The sequence below is a fragment of the Bos grunniens genome, chromosome 28 (assembly GCF_055505025.1).
Source record: "Bos grunniens cultivar Pamir isolate PY7600 chromosome 28, Bosgru_T2T1.0, whole genome shotgun sequence".
In the NCBI taxonomy this organism is placed as follows: domain Eukaryota; kingdom Metazoa; phylum Chordata; class Mammalia; order Artiodactyla; family Bovidae; genus Bos; species Bos grunniens.
Genome location: NC_141192.1, coordinates 3,931,587 through 3,951,108, shown reverse-complemented (window position 1 = coordinate 3,951,108; position 19,522 = coordinate 3,931,587). Strand labels below are relative to the sequence as shown.

Below are 19,522 nucleotides of genomic sequence, written 5' to 3'. Positions count from 1 at the left end.
ATAGAGCAAATTGTTCCCACATCATTTGCTGTCTGTTCTCTTTTTTCCTCCATGATTCACACATCACCTCTGATGTGTTCAAAATCTGTACTGTTTTGGCCCGGTTCTGTGCTCTCTGTTCTATTGTCTTTATCCATCTATTGGTTTATATCCAATGATGCCACACTGTCTGAATTATCATCATGTGAATGATTGTATTACTGTTTTTCCCGCTCCCTTCCTCTTGTAGAGGACTGCTTCCCTGCCATATTCATGGCAGACTTGGACTTGACTCCACTGAAGAAACATTAATAGAAGTTACATGTGCCACTTCTGAACAGAATCTTTACAAATCCAGGTGTGACTTATGTGGAACTAACAGCCTAGGAGCTGAGTAAGTGAGAAGTGCTGCTCCCTCTTGGGAATCTGGGATGGACATGTATATGTGCAACAGTGAGATATATGAGTGAAATATAGTTTGTGCTTTGCAGCTGATAAGATTTGGTGTGGTTTGTTATAATCTGATATACACAGGGTTCAATTATTATACCTAGCCTAACGTACTTAGAGAGCTAGAGCGAGCCTTGATAGTACAAGGCAAATCACCCACTGAATTTTTCTTAGGGTAATTGTTGGCCATCTGTTTGGTCATGCACATTTTAGAATCAACTCTTGATTTTAGAATTGATTTTTCACTCCACCAAAACCTTCTTAATATTTGTTTATGATTCATTTTGAGGTATTTGAATCTGCAGTCGGGACTCCTCAGTGAACATGGGAATGTCTTCATCCATTTGGGTCCTTTTCAATACCTTTCATTTCCCTATGAAGATCTTCACTTCTTTTGGCAAGTACCTTCTCTAAATAACATTTTTTGCTGCTAGTATAAGCAGTACTTTAAATAGAGTTTTAAGTTGTTTAAGTTTTAAGGTACTTATTGATTGATATAGTCACTCTATTTGCTGCTGCCACTGCTGCTAAGTCGCCTCAGTCGTGTCCAACTCTGTGCGATCCCATCAATGGCAGCCCACCAGTCTCCCCGGTCCCTGGGATTCTCCAGGCAAGGATACTGGAGTGGGTTGCCATTTCCTTCTCCAATGCATGAAAGTGAAAAGTGAAAGTGAAGACGCTCAGTCGTGTTTGACTCTTAGCGACCCCATGGACTGCAGCTCACCAGGCTCCTCCATCCATGGGATTTTCCAGGCAAGAGTACTGGAGTGGGGTGCTATTGCCTTTTCTGCACTCAACTTGCTAGGCTCTCTTATTTTAAAAATTTAACTATAAAATTCACTGGATCGGCATAAAAATAAAAAACATTGTCCTGACTACTCCAAAGGGTAGAGCTATGATGGAGGCATTCTTGATTTTTAAAAGAATGCCACTAACACATCACCATTAAGAATGATACTGAAAGCTTTTGGTAGAAATCCTTTATCAGATAAAGGTATTTCACTAATATTCTTGGTGTGCTAGATATGAATGAATGCTGAATTTTAACTAAAATTTTTTGTATATTTTGTGAGAAACATATTTTTCCAGTAATCTATTAATGTGGCTAATTAAATTAATGCAGCTGAAACAACATTAACGTATTGTCAATAGATTCAAATTGGCCGTGATATTTTTTAACTGCTGGATTGAATTTAGTATTAGTTCAGATTTTTTTTTGCCTTTGCTCATGAGAGGCTAGTCAGTAATTTCCTATTTTTGTGCTGTTCTTATCTGGATTTGCTATTAGGTAAGACTATTATGCCAAATTCAGACTTAAATTGAAGAAAGTAGGGAAAACCGCTAGACCATTCAGGTATGACCTAAATCAAATCCCTTATGATTACACAGTGGAAGTGAGAAATAGATTTAAGGGCCTAGATCTGATAGATAGAGTGCCTGATGAACTATGGACTGAGGTTCGTGACATTGTACAGGAGACAGGGATGTGACATTGTACAGGAGACAGGGATCAAGACCATCCCCATGGAAAAGAAATGCAAAAAAGCAAAATGGCTGTCTGGGGAGGCCTTACAAATAGCTGTGAAAAGAAGAGAAGTGAAAAGCAAAGGAGAAAAGGAAAGATATAAGCATCTGAATGCAGAGTTCCAAAGAATACCAAGAAGAGATAAGCAAGACTTCCTCAGCGATCAATGCAAAGAAATAGAGGAAAACAACAGAATGGGAAAGACTAGAGATACCAAGGGAACATTTCATGCAAAGATGGGCTCGATAAAGGACAGAAATGGTATGGACCTAACAGAAGCAGAAGATATTAAGAAGAGGTGGCAAGAATACACAGAAGAACTGTACAAAAAAGATCTTCATGACCCAGATAATCACGATGGTGTGATCACTGACCTAGAGCCAGACATCCTGGAATGTGAAGTCAAGTGGGCCTTAGAAAGCATCACTACGAAAAAAGCTAGTGGAAGTGATGGAATTCCAGTTGAGCTATTTCAAACCCTGAAAGATGATACTGTGAAAGTGCTGCACTCAATATGCTAGCAAATTTGGAAAACTCAGCAGTGGCCACAGGACTGGAAAAGGTCAGTTTTCGTTCCAATCCCAAAGAAAGGCAATGCCAAAGAATGCTCAAACTACTGCACAATTGCACTCATCTCACACGCTAGTAAAGTAATGCTCAAAATTCTCCAAGCCAGGCTTCAGCAATATGTGAACCGTGAACTTCCAGATGTTCAAGCTGGATTCAGAAAAGGCAGAGGAACCAGAGATCAAATTGCCAACATCCGCTGGATCATGGAAAAAGCAAGAGTTCCAGAAAAACATCTATTTCTGCTTTATTGACTGCCAAAGCCTTTGACTGTGTGGATCACAATAAACTGTGGAAAATTCTGAAAGAGATGGGAATATCAGACCACCTGACCTGCCTCTTGAGAAACCTATATGCAGGTCAGGAAGCTACAGTTAGAACTGGACATGGAACAACAGACTGGTTCCAAATAGGAAAAGGAGTATGTCAAGGCTGTATATTGTCACCCTGCTTATTTAACTTCTATGCAGAGTAAATCATGAGAAACGCTGGGCTGGAAGAAACACAAGCTGGAATCAAGATTGCTGGGAGAAATATCAATAACCTCTGATATGCAGATGACACCACCCTTATGGCAGAAAGTGAAGAGGAACTAAAAAGCCTCTTGATGAAAGTGAAAGAGGAGAGTGAAAAAGTTGGCTTAAAACTCAACATGTCAGAAAACGAAGATCATGGCATCTGGTCCCATCACTTCATGGGAAATAGATGGGGAAACAGTGGAAACAGTGTCAGACTTTATTTTAGGGGGTTCCAAAATCACTGTAGATGGTGACTGCAGCCATGAAATTAAAAGACGCTTACTCCTTGGAGTGAAAGTTATGACCAACCTAGATAGCATATTGAAAAGCAGAGACATTACTTTGCCAACAAAGGTCCGTCTAGTCAAGGCTATGGTTTTTCCTGTGGTCGTGTATAGATGTGAGAGTTGGACTATGAAGAAGGCTGAGCGCCAAAGAATTGATGCTTTTGAACTGTGGTGTTGGAGAAGACTCTTGAGAGTCCCTTGGACTGCAAGGAGATCCAACCAGTCCATTCTGGAGGAGATTAGCCCTGGGATCTCTTTAGAAGGAATGATGCTAAAGCTGAAACTCCAGTACTTTGGCCACTTCATGTGAAGAGGTGACTCATTGGAAAAGACTCTGATGCTGGGAGGGATTGGGGGCAGGAGAAGGGGATGACAGAGGATGAGATGGCTGGATGGCATCACTGACTCGATGGACGTGAGTCTGGGTGAACTCCAGGAGTTGGTGATGAACAGGGAGGCCTGGCGTGCTGCAATTCATGGGGTCGCAAAGAGTTGGACATGACTGAGAGACTGAACTGAACTGAACTGAAGACTATTACGACCAACCTAGATAGCATATTCAAAAGCAGAGACATTACTTTGCCAACAAAGCTCCATCTAGTCAAGGCTATAGTTTTTCCAGTGGTCATATATGGATGTGAGAGTTGGACTATGAAGAAAGCTGAGTGCCGAAGAATTGATGCTTTTGAACTGTGGTGTTGGAGAAGACTCTTGTGAGTCCCTTGGACTGCAAGGAGATCCAACCAGTCCATTCTAAAGGAGATCAGTCCTGGGTGTTCATTGAAAGGACTGATGCTAAAGCTGAAACTCCAGTACTTTGGCCACCTCATGCTAAGAGTTGACTCTGATGGAGTCATCAGAGTCCTGATGCTGGGAGGGAACAGACCCTGATGCTGGGAGGGATTGGAGGCAGGAGGAGAAGGGGACACCAGAGGATGAGATGGCTGGATGGCATCACTGACTCGATGGACATGAGTTTGAGTGAGCTCTGGGAGTTGGTGATGGACAGGGAGGCCTGGTGTGCTGCGATTCATGGGGTTGCAAAGAGTCGGACATGACTGAGTGACTGAACTGAACTGAACTGAGCCTCCTAAAATGCACTTGGGAGGGTTTTACATTGTCTTTGGAAAGATTTTGAATATGATCACAATGATTTGCTTCATGAATTTTTGATATGCTATCTCCTATATCTGGTATTTTCTTTGTGGGAAGTTTTTAAAGTACCGATGTAACTTATTTGATATTTACTGAGTGCTATGAGCTGAATTGTGCCCTAACTGCCAAGTTCATTTATCAAGCCCTAATCCTTAATGGGACTGCATTTAGATGCTGCGTGTTTAGGGAGGTGATTAAGGTTAAATAAGGTCTTAAGTGTTGGGCCTAAGTCTAGTATCCTCATAAGAAAAGGAAGAGACGAGAGATGGGCCTCAAACAGTTACAGTGAAAAGGCAGTGTTTGGGACACAGAGGGCAGGTGGCTGCCTACAATTCAGGGAGGTTTCATAAAAAACCAACCCTACTGACATCTTGATCTTGGACTTACAGTCACTGTTTCTTGAAACTCTCTGCTTTCTTCTGGGTTCTGTTTCCTTCCTTCTGAAACACATTCTTTGTTAGTTCTTTCACCAAGGTTGTGAGGGTGTTCAATTTAGGCTCTGTACCCCTGAAAATATCTGTGTTGTGCTCACTCTTGAATAACAGTTGGGTCAGATACAGAATTCTAGGTGGACAGATTATTTTCGAGGTTGTCCTAGAAGTCCTGTAATTCCAGTAAGGCTGACTGAGCTGCACATTAGAGATTTGATTTCTCATGTCCATGTTAATTAGTGGGCTCTCTTCACAGAAGGAAAGTTTTGCTTTGGGGGCCGTTACCAGAACTTTAATGTCTGTTCTGAATTTCACTTTGCCCACCTCAGACTCATCATAATTTTGGTCCTTTACAATCTTGCCTTGTGTAACAGATGCTCCCAAATCTTTGAGAAAAGCACAGGGCTTTGTCACCTTAGGAAACCACACTCTCCTTTCAGGGGCATCCAGAACAGTTACTGAGTGACTGAAGGAAGGTTCCCTTTAGTCCCTCAAGGATTCTCTCTTCCCCTATCCAATCTGCTCTGCCCTTCTGCTGGGCTCAAACAATGTGACCCATACACCTGGATGCCACTGCAACCATTCAGGTTACCTGAGACTCTACTCCCGTCTCCTCTCACCCTCACTCCAGGTCTATGTCCTATTTAGTCCACGATCTGGCATGAATGCAGTCACTTAGAAGGCATTTCCTCTGGTCCCCAGCCCTTTAGGCGCTGGCCTCTCCCACCTTCCGCGAGTAATTAAGTTCCCTGCCACCTGTGCATTCTGTGAAGTCACAGAACTCACCGTTATCTGGCAAAACGCTGCCATTTCAGAACTGAGGTGGCTCAGCAAAGGCTGAGAGGCCGAGGGTCAGCTCCAGTGAAGTCTGGGTGATTCTCAGGGAAGCCACAAACATGGAGCTTGCACGGCCGCTCAGCCTGGAAGGGAAGGCGAGTCCATGACGCTGATGGGGGTCTCTGGGCAGCGCACGGAGGATCTGCAGCCGCAGGGCACCGACCATCTGTACTGTCTGTCTCCTGGGTCTCGGAGACCTAAGAGAGTAGAAGTCGCAGCACACAGATCACGTACAGCCTCTGCCGTGGTCCAAGTGCCGCCTCCAAAGGCGAGCCCGCGCGCCAGGGCACCCTCCTCAGTCCCGAACTTGCGAGGCTTGGGGCAAGACCTGAGCCAGCGGGGGCGGCCGGTCGAGATATGCGGAGCGGGGCTCGCGGGCCGGCCAGGCCCCGCCAAGAGGGCTAGGTGAAGGCGTGCGGTGCGGCATCTGGATCTGCGGCGGGCGGTGCCGCGAGCGGGTCTCCTGCTGCTGCTGCTAAGTCGCGTCAGTCGTGTCCGACCCCATGGACTGCAGCCCACCGGGCTCCTCCGCCCATGGGATTTTCCAGGCAAGAGTACTGGAGGGGGGCCATTGCCTTCTCGGAGCGGGTCTCCTAGGCGCCCCTTTCTGAGGGCTCAGCCCACTCGCAGGCCCTTCCCAGAAACCTTTTTGCCCGCTGCGGGCGGGGCGGGGCCGGGCCCGAGGCCCCGCCTCAGAGGCGGGGCAGTCCGGGAAGGCGGGGACCAGCCGGCCCCCAGGGCTCGCGCGCCAAGTTCCGAGCCGCGTGTCACGGCCGCGACCTGGAGGCGGCCGGGGCTGCCAGCGCGTCCCCAGCGCCGCGAGAGAGCCGAGGTGAGACGCGCTGTCCTGCCCCCGGGACGGGGCCGCGAATGGGCGTGGGGGTCGGGAGTCATCTCATTTCTACTGGCCTTACCCCGGGGCAGGTTCTCAGCCCTGCCTTTAACTGCTCGGTTCTTGCCGCTGTCACCAGCCTTCTCCATCGCTCCTTTCTCCCCGCTCCCGTGCTGCCCCTCTCCCTGCCCTCTGCCTCTGTCTTTTGTCTCCTTGCTTCTCTCTGTATTTTTCTCTCATCTGTCTCACCTTTTCTTGTCCATCGTTGTTTTACCTGTGTCCCCCGTCCTTCCTTTTCTCTCTCCTTCTTTCTCTCTCTCCTCCTCCCTTCTTCCCCTTTTCCTTCCCCCATCAAGAATTCCACCTTGGATTTTTTTTTTTCTCCTAGGTTGACTTTTTGTGCTGCAATCCTTTTAATTCATCCCTTCAGCCCTTCACCCATCCTCTGCCGCTCCGTTATTAGCCAGAGTTTGTTCTGGGTACTAGGATAATAACGATGCATTTGTTCCAGATCCTTTCTCCAACTGATTATATCAAAGATCTAGGCATGTAACCTGTTCAGTGCCTGTTGTGGGAAAATACATAAAGGATCAAGTTATAAATCTCTGAGTTTTCAGGGTGAGCTGAAAGAAATACTTGGCTTTAGAAACAAGGCATTGATTGAATCCTTTTCTTGGTATTTGGCCTTTAGTAATAGACACAGACAGCACCAGGAAGCTAAATTTTGCAGGAACATTAAGGGAACATGGGGGCCCATGCCATCCTTCTGTGCAGGCAGTACTAGGCCAGATTGGTGGGGCAGGCCAGGGTGGGATTCAGAGAGCAGTTATGGGAAGACAATAGGCCAGAGCTTTGCATGGGAAACATTTGGCTGAGAGTTGAAACGAAGTTAACTATAAATTTATAAAGTGTATACTTGGCAATGCTGGTGGTGTGCAGAAATTAGGTTTCAGAATTACTGTTGAATGATCCAGCCTTTTTATAACAATTATTGTGACATTGGAGAGTGATGTTTTTGTGTACATGAGGTAAGACCACAGTAGAAAGGTTTCATTTTCATATCCAAGATACTAAGTGAATATAGGAAAACAAATCTGATTCATTTTTGAGAAATGAAGTAGAAAATATTATATAGCAAAGCAGTTTTTTGCTTCTTAAAAATTTAATCAGACATGATTTCATTATTTGATGATATTTTTGTGGCATGTATAGCTATATGTTCAAACGTGCGCATATACATACTATATATATAATTGTAAAAAGGAAACTTGTTTGGTTTTAAAGCTGCTAATTACTGCCCAACATTTGAGGCTTTTGTTTTTCATAATTTAACCTGCTTTTTGAGTTTGTTATGATTTTTAGTGATAATTCATCTTATTTAACTTTTGGTTGATATGCAAAAGGAAATTTGTCAGTAGAAAAATCACACAGAATTGAACAAAAATTAAAAATGATGGAAGAAAATTTCAGTGTGTTTATTGAAAGAAAATTTTTTTTCTACTTTATGTCAAAGAACATTGGACACTTTCATAGGTATAAGCATGACACTTTGATTTGGGAGACTGTTCTCTGGACTGAAGAGTTAAATTGTCTTTTGCATCATTTAACCTCTGACTTCCCAGGTATTAGACTTTGGGGAGGGAGGCGGAAGGGATGCTTTTCCAATGATATAGAACTATCATGTCTGCTTTGATTAGCAGATTTCTTTTTCAGAAAACCTAAGAGGTGACAACTTTTCTTTAAAACAGACGATCTCATAATTTTTTTTATTCTAGGCAAAATCTTGAGCTGCAGTGCTTTTGAATTTCTTTTCCTTCTCCAATAGACTGCATCTCTTCTTCTTTCTAGCCAATGATGTTCTTGTAGAGTCTGACTATGCAGTCTATTGTACAAACCATGGACTTTTCCTCTGAAGACTGCCACTGGAACTGGCCAAGTTGTGTTAGGACTGCAGCTGACCTCACAGTGGGTCTGGGAGCTGGCTACATCCTGGGAATCCTGCATTTGGTTTTGCTTGATCATAGAAGGCATTGCTACTAGAGGGATGTAGGCATAACTGAATGTGGAGCCTTCGAGGGCTGGCTGGAAAGTCCTTCTCTTCTTTCCCACTGCGTGGCACCAGTAGCCAACCTCCAGGAAGGCCTGGACAACTCTGCAGTTTTTCATTTTCTCAGAGTTCTTTGGCTAGAGGATATCTAGAAAACATGTATGTTTCCCTTTTAGGAAAACCCAGCACCACACAATCCACATATAGAAGAGGTAGATAGATGATTATCCTCAGAAATCTTCCAAAAAAGTATGAGAAGCATCTCCAGAGTCTGAGGAAACCAAAGTCTTGAGGCCCAGAAGACTTTTCTGTTTTCATTTGTTTTAGCTGAAGAGGAAGCAGTGGAGAAAGGCCCTGTCGGCAGAGATGGTTTCACTGAATAAGACCTAGTTTCTGAGCTGCAACTTGGGGCAATCGGAGGCTGGCTGGCTAGCTGTGGGTGGTGAGTATGTTCAGATATCAGTAACATGCTATCATTCAGTTGCTTGAGAAAGAGTTCTTTTTCCTGTAAATGGAGGGGGAAGGTGGAAACTGCCCAGGCCGTTTGGTCCCTTATTAAACACTATTGTGTGCTGGTCCCTGGCAGGGAGGGGCATGAGTGGAGGGAACGCAGCCCTGAGCTTGTCTTTAACCTTCAGAACTAGTATGATAATAAATTACTAGTATGATGATAAACCTGGGCTTCCCTGGTGGCTCAGACGGAGAAGAATCTGCCTGCAATGCAAGAGACCCGGGTTCGATTCCTGGGTTGGGAAGATCCCCTGGAGAAGGAATGGCTACACACTCCAGTATTCTTGCCCGGAGAATTCCACAGACAGAGGAGCCTGGCGGGCTACAGTATATAGGGTGGCAAAGAGCTGGACACATCTGAGTGACTATTTTCACTTTCACATTTATTGAGGCAGGCTCTTTAGCACTCTAGGTATGTTAATCCATTTAATCCTCACAACCACCTCATGAAGTGGGCACTAAGGTGATCCATAGTGAGACAACAGAGGCAGTGAGAGGATCGGGACCTTGTCCAGGGTCACGTGATTGGCAAGAGCAGAGCTGTATTTGACCCAGGCATTCTGACCCTAGAAATCCACACACTTAAATTCCCTGTGACTGTGAGGCTGGAAGGTTCCTGGGACAGCCTGGTTAGAACCTGAACAGAAAGTTAGAATGTGACCAGTGCTGCTCAGATGAAGGAATGATTGGAGTCTGCAGCCAGTGCCCCAGCAGTAGGTAATAAACAGAGAAACAAGCGCTTTTACACTGCGGGGCAGGTGAGGCTTCACCTCTCGGAAAACTTCATCTTTTGGTCAGTAGAACACTGGTTGGTGGACTGAGTCCTGAGGGAGAAGTATTCCCAGTGGGAGGGGAGGACAGACATGGTCAGACAAACTCTTGACTTGGGAGGCTCAGTTTCAGAAGTCTGCCAAGATCAGTACTTCATCTGAAGGCTGGGAAAAGGTTGGCGAGTCTGGGATTGAAGTCAGATTGCTTCAATAGGAAGACCACAAGTGTGTAAGTGTAAGTGTTAGTGGCTCAGTCATGCCCGGCTCTTTGTGACCCCATGGACTGCAGCCCACCAGGCTCCTCTGTCCATGGGACTTTCCAGGCAAGGATACTGCAGTGGGTTGCCATTTCCTTCTCCAGGGGATCTTCCCGACCCAGGGATCGAATCTGGGTCTCCTGCACTGCAGGCAGATTCTTTACCATCTGAGCTACCAGGGAAGCCAGCACTGAATGATGTCTGTATGGCTCAGAGGTTTGTCTTGCTGAGCTCAGACTGAAATAACCAAGGAAGGCAAGAAGAGTCCCTTCTCAGGACACGCACAGCAGAGTGACAAGGATGAGTAAATAATGTCAGGGATCAAGAGCCCGGAATGGACTTAGGCTACTAAGGAGTGTGGAGGACAGCAAAGTTCCTTTAATATTGGAAGGGAGGAAAAAATCAAGGGATGCATAGATCCGCTTGCTGCTAGAACAGCTGGTGTCAGTGGAAAGAGAAAGAGGAGGGAGCGGCTCTGCTTTGCTCAGCGATCTTCTGGACAGAGAGCCACCTTCCAGTTGCAAAGGGCGTTGGTAGGTCCATGTAGGAAAGGGGGACAGAAGCAGCACTGAGCGGCTGTGCCTGTGTTCCCCTGACCCCGAACAAGCCACAACAGACTCATATCATCTTTCATTTGAAAGACTTCCTTCTGGTGATTGCCGCAGATGCAGTGGACCAAGGTTAGGTGGGTCCCCAGAAGGGGTTTGCTAGGACATTCTTTGCACTTGCCTGGGTGACCTGACCTGGCGGTGCTAGTGTGTGTGAGAGTGGTGACCCTCAGTCAGGGAGGGTGGACGGCATGCTAAGGTCTTCCATCAGTTCGGTACCTTGGTCTCCACCTTTCCTTCCTTCTCCTCCTTGTTCTCATTATCATTATCAGGAGTTGGATGATAACACTGACTAGTGTTTCGGGTGGATTCAGTAGTTGACAGAATCCAGATCTAGAAGAGTCTCAAACAGCTGGAGCAGCACAGGGTTTATTGATATGGCATCTGTAGGTTGTAGATGAGCACATTTGGATTGAGACCTGCAACACTCCTCATGTAGTTGTGAAAATGCCATAACGTAAGATGTGTTAAGCTCTGGGCATCTCTGGCACGTACATTTATGTAGTCAATAAATGGTGAGATGTATACTTATATCATGAAGCATTCTGGTAGCAAACACTCCAGCCTGCAGGAAGACAGCATGTTTCAAATTTTATAGCTGAGAAGGTCTTCTCATCTGTCGTTCAAAACACTGGAAGTTCTTTCAATGGGGTCTGCATGGCTGTGGTTGGACAATGTTGCCCGAGCTGTGAGGGCAACGCAGTGGGGCTGTGTGCAGAGGGGTACAGGGGTGCAGCCAGGTCAGCAAGGCAGCCTCCTGCCCAGCTGTGGGAAACACATCAGGTGGTTCTACATCTGGTAAACAGTGAGGGGCAGAGAGTGAGAGAGAGAAGAAGGGGGAGTTTGTGTGAGGGTGTATGTGCGTTTGATTGTTAATAGTGTGTATGTGTTTGAGTGTATGTGAGTATGTACGTGAGAGTGACTACTTGTGAGATTGTGGGTGTGTATGTATTGTGAATGCATGTGTACGTGAGGGTGTGAATGTGCCTGGATGTGTGTGTGTGTGTCGAGCAGACTGCTAGAGGGAGAAACGGCTTCATCCCAACTGGAGTCACACATGGTTAGATCTGGAAAGGACTGTGGAGATAATTCAGTCCAACCCCAGTTAATGGGAAATTGAAGCTGAGAGAGGTGAGGACAGCTCAGGGTCACTCGGTGCAGTGACATGGCCATCTCTGCCTCTTCAAGTAACGTTGACCGGCACTAATTCTGATGTCAATGGCATCTCCTTTGAGGACTCAGTTTGGAAAAGATATTTGGGGAGGCTCACCTCCCCCTGGTGGCCCATCTTGGAAGTCCTTTCAGGACGACCAAGCAGGAGACTGGAGTCACACTGGATGGGCTGAAGGGTAGGTCTGGCATGTGTTTCCTCACAAACTGTTCAAACTTCACAGGTTAGACAAAGAGTCTGACTTTCTGATTGGGTAAAAGCTTGGGAGAAGTTGGAGAGAAGGCGGGAAAAGGAAGCTTAAACCTTCTGTATACCCTCCTTTGGTATTTGGGTCATGTAGTTGGCTTGGTTGTTCATCAGGGGGACTCTGGGAAGGCGACATGGCCAGTGCAGCCAGGCAGGCTTTGGGGGCGCACACCTGGGTTTCAGTCCCAGCTGTGCCTCCTCTTTGCAGGGACATCGGGCAGGATGTTTAGTACTGCAGGACCAGGGTCCTCTTCACTCATATGCCAAGCACATGTCACAGACTTCTGTCACCAAGATAGTGATAAGGAGGGCAGGTATCTGTGAGGCCTTTTACAGGTGGAGCAGGAGGCAGGCCAAGAAGAAGAAGAAGCTGAGTTGAACCTAAATGATGTCCCTGTGAGGAAGGATCAGAGCTGCCCACTCCTCACAGTCCTCCTGGGCTCGGGACACATATTTCTTAATGATAAAAGCTCAGAACACTCAGTGGAGTGTGGTCCGGCAAACCTCTCACAAGCCGAGGAGACACTTAAAGATGGGTCTGCAAGCTTCAAGAACTTGCTGGTGGGCTGGTCAGGGAAGAGGGATAAATGTCTCCCCAGCAGGGCTGATGGCTCCCTCTCCTTCCAGGCGCATTCACATATGGCCATTGTGTATCTCCCCTGCGCCATGAGCACCTTGAGGGCAAAGCAGAGGCTGATTCCCCTGTTAATGCCAAGTAGGTTGGCACAAGAAGACCTCTGACAGTTGACAGGTGAGCAGAGGACAAGCAAGTGGATGAATGTGTGAAAAACAAGTGTAGTCAGGAGAGTGGAGAGGGGAGACCCACACTTGTTGCAGGGTCAGGGCCCGGTAGAAAGGTGGCTCCCCCAGGCGTGGGAGCAGGGGCCAGGAACAGCCGCGCACCCAGCCTGCCTTGCCTGGGTGTTTATTGTCCAGCTTTTACCCTCTGGTCACCTGTGCTACAGAGTTCCTGTCATCAAGTGCTTGAAATGTCCTGGTGTGTGTGCTTATTTGGAAGAAAAATTAGCACACTGAGCAGCAAGGAACAAAAACTGCTGTTTATCAGGGTGCGGAGATGTTAAGAGTGTCAACCAAGTCACTACTGATGGGTGGAAGCCTTGTGCCGCTGTTAACACAGCAGCTCCTGCCTGGATGCTGATAGATGCAGGGCAGTACTGAGTCTGGCCTCTGGGTGGCAGCATTGTGCGCTGTGGTCCTTCTCTGATGGAGCCCTAGTGGTGAAACCGTGGTGCTCTGAGTCAGGGTGAGTCGCTGCATCTGTAGCAGTCAGGATGCTTTGGATGCAAAGGAGGAAAACTGTCTCTGGTCAAGTTAGCTGAGAAGATTAATTAGAAGGGTAGCTCGTCTAACATCACACAGCTGAAGACTGGCAGAGTTTGGACTCACATGGACACTTGTCTGCCTTCAAGTTCATGCTCTTATCAGCAACTGGCCCAAGATACTGAGGTCCCGGGTGAGGGGAGGAGTTCTCTAAGTTCCTACAGGCTGCATGCTATGATATGTCCCTGAGTGAAGAGCACACGTTTCATGGCCTGTTGCTTCCTCTCTCTGCAGAGCCCTGTTGTCCAAGTGTGCTGGCCCAGGCCCCAGGGGAGCCCTTCAATCTCACAGCCACTCCCCGGGCCAAGCCCTCCAGAAACTCCTGGGGCTGACAGCTGCTGGAAGATCCACCTTACTCAGCTGGCTCAGGCTCTGTGGCCCCCATGGCTACTGGGAAGGGAGTTCTGCAGAGCCCTTCAGCTGAAAACAGATGGCAGCTTAGTGAATCTGAGCAGGGCTGGGGCCAGAAGCCGGTGCTACTGGAGAAAACGAACTGCCTGGGCTCTGAGATTGCCCTGGGCGGCAGTGGCCAGGATGAGGCCTGTGCCGAGATGGTACTGTCAGTGGCCCCAGGCAAGCTCAGGCTGGGAAAGCTGATGCCCCAAAAGACTTGGTGGGAACAGGGGCAGAGCGCCTTCACAGAGGTGCGTCAGCTCAAGAAGAGGCTTGGGGGTGGGCAGGCCCAGGACAGGAAGCACAGTGGCCCTGTAGGCCAGCCTGGCCCCCAGCAGCTGACCCTCGATATCCCCAGGGACCTAACTGGCAGCACCCGGGTCTCTGTGTGGCCCAGTGGAGCCCGCAGGGAGCAGAGAAGTGCCTTCAGCAAGCCAGCCAAGGGTCCAGCAGGGAGACTGGGACCAGCCTGTGTCTTTCAGGCAGGTGAACCTGCAGATGCCCTGGGAGAGCTGCTGGGACTCATCAACACGGTTGATGTCACTTGCTGGGGTCGACTTTCCAACTCCAAGCTTTTGGTGGGTGATTTCTGGAACCTGCAAACAGGGCCACCACATGCTCCTCTCTGCGGCACTTTCCTGGGTGCCCCCGCGCTGTGGCTCAAGCACGCCACGGTCCAGATCCCCACGCCCCCGTCGTCGTCCTCCACCAGCTCTTGGGCCCTGCTGCCCCCTACGCTCACCTCCCTGGGCCTGTCCACCCAGAACTGGTGTGCCAACTGCAACCTGTCCTTCCGCCTGACGTCCGACCTGGTCTTCCACATGAGATCCCACCACAAAAAGGAGCGTGCGGGGCCCAACCTGCATTCCAAGAGGCTGAGAGCAGAGGCCCTCACGTGCCCCATCTGCCACGAGTGCTTCCGCGAGCGCCACCACCTCTCCCGGCACATGACTTCGCACAGTTAACGGGCGGTCTGGAGCAAGCGCTGGCCGTGAGGCCAAGATGGCTCACAGGGCCTTCCTCTGAAAAGGCCGGTCACGGTTGTCTGGGGCTGTCTCCTGGGGCATTTGAGGATGAACAGCTCAGTCAGAATTGGAAAAAGACAACCAGTCCCCATGTGTGTTTTAAAGGAAATACAATTGTGAAACAAGGCACTTTCTAGTCACAGGGTATGCTGAGGAAGAGGCACCAAGCGCTTCCGGCGTCTTCAGGAGGGGGCTCTTCTCCTGTCAGCACAGCTTCTGCTCCACGTGGAAGCAAGTTTGGTGCACAGCAGGGGCTTTGGAGGCAGACAGGAGTGATTGGAGTCCTGGCCTTTCACATACGAGCCCTGAGCTTGGGCAGACTGTTCTAGCTGAGTCCCAGCATCCTTATCTGTAAAGTGGAGATGGTGACGCCTGTGTCTGAGGGATGTTGTCACGATTATGTGGGAAGATGTGTGGGAAATGGCCAGCACATGCCTGGCAGTGTCATCACTAAGTACAGAGTGCAATTGTCATGGTCCAGATTAGTCAGCTGTTGTTAACTCACAGAATTGCAGTGGCGAGCAGTGCAGGTCCGGGTTTCTCGGTGCTGGGTCTGTGAGTTGGATGGGGTTGAGCTGGGCTTGCCTGATCTTGGTTCCAGGTAGCTTTTTCTCTCAGGACTCATGGGCTACCACATCGTGCTTCTCTCATGGCTATGCCAAGAGCACAGAAGGACGAGTCCAAATACACAGACACATTTCTAGCCTCTGCTTCGGTCACTTCCACTAACATCTGCTCAGCCAAAACAAGTTGATGGCCAAACCCAGAGTTAAGGGGCGAGATGTGCAGGGGGCCAGTAGGGAAGTCATGAGTGCGTGTATAATCCTACAGGGGCTGGAGGAATTGGGACCAGTAATTCAACCAACACCTGGTCCATGGTTATTCACATTCTGAATATGTGAAAATGGGAAAGTGAAACAACACCCCCCTCTTAGTTCTCGGGAAGCGACCGTAAAACCTTAGGGCGTGAAGCACCCTGAGGACGGGGAGAGCTGTGGATGCTGTTTATCGTCTAACGCATGGTGTTTCAGCCCCTGCTGTTCATCCACATTTGTCCTTATTCCTAATGATGCAAGTTCAGATCATAAACTCTGCTGAAACACAAGCCAGTTTGTGAAAGCCATTTGTTGGAATTTCTTTCAAGTCACTGCAGTGTTGTTTTTAATTGGTTTCCACTTCACGTTCAAGATTTGCTCATTTGACCTGCAGACCTCAGTTGCAGAACTCAGGCTTGTGGATAGAAAGGAGCTGGTGGGGGTCTCAGCCAGCCGCCATCCATCTAAATACCCCCAGACTCCACCTCTCTCCGTCACCACATCTGGCTCCCGCCTTGCCCGAGGCAGCTGCTTGTCCCTCCTGCCACCCTGCCCCATCCCTCTCTTTCCTACTCCCCCCACTTCCTACCTACCCTCACATCCACTCTCCACAGCCACCCATATATTCATCCATTTCTTGGCCTCCCTGGGTGTCTGGGCTGTGCCAGATTGTGTGCCAGGCCCTGGGGGGGGCCATATGAGTTCAACCCATGGTCCTTGTTTGGAAGGTGAGATGATTCGGGTGCAGCATGACAGATGCAGAACAGAGAGGCCTGTGCTGCACTGGTCACATCAAGGGGCATGACTGAGTCAAACCCATGGGTAGGGGTGGGGGTGTAAGCTGAGCTGCAGAGTCCAGCAAGAGCTGGTGATTCAGAAAGGGCAGGAAATGCTAGGGAGAGGGTGGTCCTGAGATACAGGTGTCTGAGGCTGCTGCAAGGCACAGATGGGCAGACAGAGTGAGGATGCAACTCTTGGAGATGCAACGGTGGGAAGGCATTGAAGGAAAGGAGTTGGAGCTAGGGTCCTGGAGGGCTGGCTCTGAGAAGACCTTCCAGGGGGCCTCTGGCTGCAACAGGTAAAGTGGGCTGGAGGAGCGAAGATGTACCTCCTGAACCATTTCCTCTCCATCTGGAAGGAAGAAGCAGGGTTCCCTAGAAGCACCAAGGAAGCACTCCCGTTTCTACAGAGAGGCTTGGAGCCCAGGAGCCCTGCAGGCTGAGTCCCTTTGGAAACTGCATGGAGCTAGAATTTGCCCACAGGGAGGTTCTGCCCAGAAGGAGACTGAAGCTTTGGGGAGTCTCCCTCCCCTACTGTCCCATGCGGGGCAGGGAAGGACACCTTATGTGGTTGGAACCTTAGACTCCACATCACACAGCAACGTACATTATGTCATTTAATTTGCATGATATGCCCTGGAGATAGACACTTAATTCCCATTTTACAGCAGAAGAAACTGAACTCCAAGAGGCCAGCTGATTTTCCTAAGACTATGGCTTCTGGAGAAGCAGTGTGAGAATAAGAACCCAGACTGCCCCACTCGTGCTCACATCCTTCCCAGCCTGCCACGTGTCTGCTTGGCCCAGCTGGGCTGTGTGGCATTGTGGCCAGTTGAAAAACTGGGACTTAGGACCAGGCATCGACTCCCTGTCTAAAAATTCAACTTGCACCCTGCCCTCCCCAACATTTTCCGTTGCCCTTCTCTTGAGGATTTTCATTCTCTTGCATACTGTTTTTTTTACTGAATTATCTGGTTTATTGTATCTCCCATCACTAGAATGTAAGGAATTTTTGCTGTGTTGTTCACTGCTCTGTCCCCAGCAACTAGAGCAGTGGAGGCCAAAGCAAGTGTTCAACAGACCTCTGTAGAAGGAATGAGTAAGATGCCTGGTCTGGCCTCACCCCTGACAAACCAGCTTCTCACAAGGGTTTTGACATCTGTTAAACTGCATGCACAGCTGTCTTCCTCTGGCTTGTTGGATTATTCCATAATTTCTTTGAAATCAGTTTGACAGGTATAAGCACACTAAAATAAAAAAATTATAAGTAGAAATTTAGAATTGTAAGGGATTCTGCGTTTCTGGTCCATCCCCTCACTTTATAGCAGTGAGGTCCACCAAGAGCTGACATGCAAAGCGATGCAGGGACAGGAGGTGGTGCGGTCAAGGCTAGGACCCTGTAGATGTCTAGACCAGTGTGTCTTCCCTGGCCCACCCATACTCCTCTGGCTTGGTTGCAAACAGAATGCTTACTAATAATGACCGCATCACTCGTAAGCAAGAGAAACATTTTGAAAACAATTTAATAAAGTTAATTTAATGAAGAAGCACAAGAAAACATCTCCCAACTTAACTTTTTAAGACAGAGTTCATTGTGGTAAAAACTGATGCAGATGCAGGTCGTTTTGCTGACATTCAGATCGACAGACTCCAAGATGACTCACGGAGGTGATGTCTTACAGTTTATTAATGTGGCATTTCCTCCTTGTCCCTAGGCTGGGTTCCCAAAGTCCCCATGGCGGTTGAAGACTGTCTCACCCCTTTTCTCTCCCCCGCTCCTGTATCTGCCGGAGAGCAGTCACTTTTAATCACAACTTTGCTCACACTCTCTCTGCCACCTTCCATCCCGGTTAAGAGTTGGCGGGTGAAGTTGCCACAAAACATCACATCAGCAGGTATGAATTTTACTTGACAATTCTGGAGTAAGAATTGCCACATTCCTTAAATTCTCTTTATATAATTTAATCTGTTCTTCACCCCAATCCTGTTCTGGTAGTGTAGGCTGGCTGTCTTTTTAAAATCCCTGCCCTATCTCTCCAGTTTACAGAAGGTTCCCCAGAACCTCACACCTGAGAACACCCTCTCAGCATCAAACAGCCTCCCCAAGCTGTGCTGGCATCTTTGCCTCTGTGGACCTTCTCCCTGGATCTCAGCCCTGGTGGCTTTCTGGCAATGCCAGCATTAGGCAGGTAACACAGGAACCACTGAGCCGATAAACAAAGTCTTGGCTTCCTTTCTGGACAATGGAAGGGAAAATACCTATAGTGGCTGGAAAAAATAGCAAATTATATTTTAATATGTGATCTCCCAAGTAGCAGCCATTCAGTTAGGGTTTTTAAAAGTCCCTCAAGTGTGCTAATGAGGCTAAAATAAGACATTCTGCATTCACATCCATTTTAGTTTTCAATTTTGACCAAGATCTGGTTTTCTTTCTGCTTTTATCTGGAAGAGAAGTAAAACCTTAACAAGGTCAGGGTCCCAGATTTCTACTTCTGGCCAGTTCCTGAATCCTAGACCAGGGAGTCTAGTCAAATGGCTATAAAATTAGGTTAAAGAAAGTGAGTGAAGCCCACTGGGCTTGGGGGAGGGTGGCAAGGGAAGAGGAGGTAGGGAGGCCCTGAAACCTAGAGTGATCTCTGGGTGAGGGCTCCTTAGGGCCAGGATGAACACAGGCCTCAGGTGAGGCCAGCAATCGGGGCTGTATGTGACATTATTACTATTTATCCAGTTCTCCTTTAAAAACTGATGGTCAAAATGGCACGGGGCGAAGGAAGCACTTTAGTGGTGGCGGCAATGGGGTGGGGCAGGAGCCACCAGATGGAGACCTTTACCTCTACTGCGATCCCAGTCTTTGAATCGACTGGGTGCTGGCCTAGCCTTGTAACCTTGCAGTACCGCCCTGTTCCTCTGGCCAGAGGGAGAGACCCCTACAGAGGGGTGAAAGTCAGCAGGGGTTGTCCCAAGGTGAAGCCTGTAGTC

General features: G+C 48.2%; 1 protein-coding gene across 1 annotated transcript; it reads left to right on the top strand.

Annotated features, from left to right (window-relative positions):
- Positions 1-6,442: 6,442 nt before the first annotated feature.
- On the top strand, positions 6,443-18,101 carry ZNF488 (zinc finger protein 488). Its single transcript, XM_086381337.1, has 3 exons — positions 6,443-6,581; positions 8,956-9,070; positions 13,766-18,101. Exon 3 carries the CDS (start codon positions 13,915-13,917, stop codon positions 14,887-14,889), a length of 975 nt encoding a protein of 324 aa, XP_086237463.1. The 5' UTR covers positions 6,443-6,581; positions 8,956-9,070; positions 13,766-13,914; the 3' UTR covers positions 14,890-18,101.
- The last annotated feature ends 1,421 nt before the right edge of the window (positions 18,102-19,522 follow it).